We start from the raw sequence: 2,393 nt of genomic DNA on the forward strand, positions 1-2,393 counted from the left end.
GTGAGATCGCGCCCGGAAACTCCGCCTCTCTTCCATCCCTCTTGCGTGCTTTCTGCTCCGTGTGACCGCAGCCTAAATACAGTATTTTGCTGTGACCATATTTGGTTGCATGCTTGGAATGTTATAAACTATGTCAGAAAGTCTGACTTTCACATGATGAGACAATGTTCATATAATTTAAATTTGCAGCAGGACACTTACTGTAGTCTATACAGTAAACAAGACCATTAGAACACACAACTTAGATATCATAAGAGTCTACCCACCTCTTTAAAATCTGTTACAAAAGCACCTGCTTTATTTCAGCAAACTTATGTCTCCTCTGGCATGAAACAGCATACACTGATCTACAAAGAAAGCAGGATGACTCACTCAGCAGTCACTTTGTGTGTTCTGAACATATCAAATGCCACTAAGCTTTCAGGTTAAGACATCATACTTTAGTTGTTCAGGATGCAACTGTAACTGTGAGCCAATAAACAGAACAGCAAGTATTCATATGTTCTCCAGTCTGGCTGGTCAGCAGTGATCTTCAGATGTTAGCACTCCATGTTGCTTTCAGTACACATGTTTAAGATATGGATGCTTAGTTTCTCAGAGTCGTCTGAAGCATTCTTTTGGATATTCAGATGGTTCTAGCATGAAAGGATGTGATCACCTGATGGTACCATCTGGAAGTGAAATATTCAGAACCTTTTCATTGTCACACTTCCCAAGTTACGTAGGCAACTACAGTGAACTTCTCCTCTGTGCAACAATCCATCCTCCAGGATTCATATCCATATGCAACATCTTCATCACCCACTTGTCTCTCCGTGCTCCATCGATAAATTCATCCAGAGACAACTGCCCTAGAGAATCAATGCAGGAGAGAGTGCAGTGACAATGGGTCAAAGATGCAGGAGAACAAATAAATTCCCATCTATTCAGTATGTGTGCACATCAGTGCCCCTTAACTAACAATTTGCTAACCAAGATTCTTTCCTCTGTCACATATCATCAACTTTTTCACTGGAGGAGAAGAAAGAAGAAGAGGGGAGGAACGGAGCGTGAATGTTGACAGAATCCCGATGTTGGCAGTATCCAAAGATGACGATTTTGCTTTCATTCTTTGTTGGAAAACAATTACCAGAATGTCAAGACTAAGTAATTTTAGATTCTCATCAATCAGCATTATGAGTACTGAGAATGGTAAAGTGAACCCAGTTTACTTTTTATTGTCAAAATCACAACACTGTATTTTGGTTGGTTTTTTTTTTTTTTTGTACTCCCTTCAACTAAACAGTTAAGAAAGCCCTTAGGAAACCTGAATAGAACAAGCCCAGAGAAGGTTTTGCATCCTGAGCCAGAAGAAACACAAAAGACAACTTTTGGTAAGATAATCAGAATGCCCTAATATTTTGCTCAGTTCTAATTAAAAATTGTGGACAAAATAAATTTGAAGAAAGACAGTGAGCTTGCGGTCCAAAAATGTCTATGTAGGGAATATCCTTTAAAGTTTAAATGAACTGAACCCCACCAGCCTCAGGTTTTAAAATGACAAAATGATACTTATTTGATAACAAATGTCAGTGTACCAATTAAAAATCTGTCTGGCAACAGTGTTACAAATACAGGCACCACTATCATCCTAACAGCACATGTCTTACCATCGCCATTTTCATCCACTAATTGAAATATCCTCTCAACAACTTCCTCTGGAGTGAGACCGGGGGCATCTGCTGCTTCTTCAGGCCGGCACATTTTTTTTAGTTTGTAAATAGCCTGGAAGAAAGAAGATCAGTTATGAAAGGAGTAACGTTAAGGGGAAAGCAACCAAAAACCCAACTGTATGATTCCGAGGTAAAGCAACAAACATAAAAACACTAAAACAATTAAAATGGACTTAAAATTATAAAATAATTCAATTAAAACACATAATCAATGCTAGAAGGAGGGCCAGTAATCATTATTGGGGATATGCTGGATTAAACAAAAAAGTCTTCACCAGCTGGCAAAAGACACCGATAGAGGGAAAAGGACAAATCTCCCTGGGGAAGGAGCTCCAATGTTTTGAAACAAGCTTATTCTGAGGTATGTTTTGAAAACAAAATCGTAACCTTTTTCATGGAGAAAGGTGAAATAAAAATGCTTTTGAATGATTAAAAACCACATCTGAAATTAAATCTATAAATTCCCTTGCATAAAATAATTTTTGTTGTTGTTCAGTCACACAGCCGAGTCCGACTCTTCGCGACCCCATGGACCAGATCATGCCAGGCCTTCCTGTCTTCCACCGTCCTCTGAAGTTTGCTCGATTTCATGTTCGTTGCATCGATGACACTGTCTAACCATCTCATCCTTTGCCGTCCCCGTCTTCTTTGACCTTCAATCTTTCCCAGCATCAGGGTCTT

General features: G+C 39.2%; 1 protein-coding gene across 1 annotated transcript in view; it reads right to left on the reverse strand.

Annotated features, from left to right (window-relative positions):
- Positions 1-729: 729 nt before the first annotated feature.
- The window catches only part of GUCA1B (guanylate cyclase activator 1B), a 20,766-nt gene continuing 19,102 nt past the window's right edge, over positions 730-2,393 (reverse strand). Inside the window, exons 3-4 of the mRNA XM_015410644.1 lie at positions 1,650-1,764; positions 730-851 (exon numbers count right to left, since the gene is read on the reverse strand). Coding sequence (XP_015266130.1) covers positions 730-851; positions 1,650-1,764 — 237 coding nt within the window. The remainder of the gene's footprint in view (positions 852-1,649; positions 1,765-2,393) is intronic.

This window comes from Gekko japonicus, unplaced genomic scaffold (genome assembly GCF_001447785.1).
Source record: "Gekko japonicus isolate JY-2015 unplaced genomic scaffold, Gekko_japonicus_V1.1 scaffold4355, whole genome shotgun sequence".
NCBI classification, from domain to species: Eukaryota; Metazoa; Chordata; class Lepidosauria; order Squamata; family Gekkonidae; genus Gekko; species Gekko japonicus.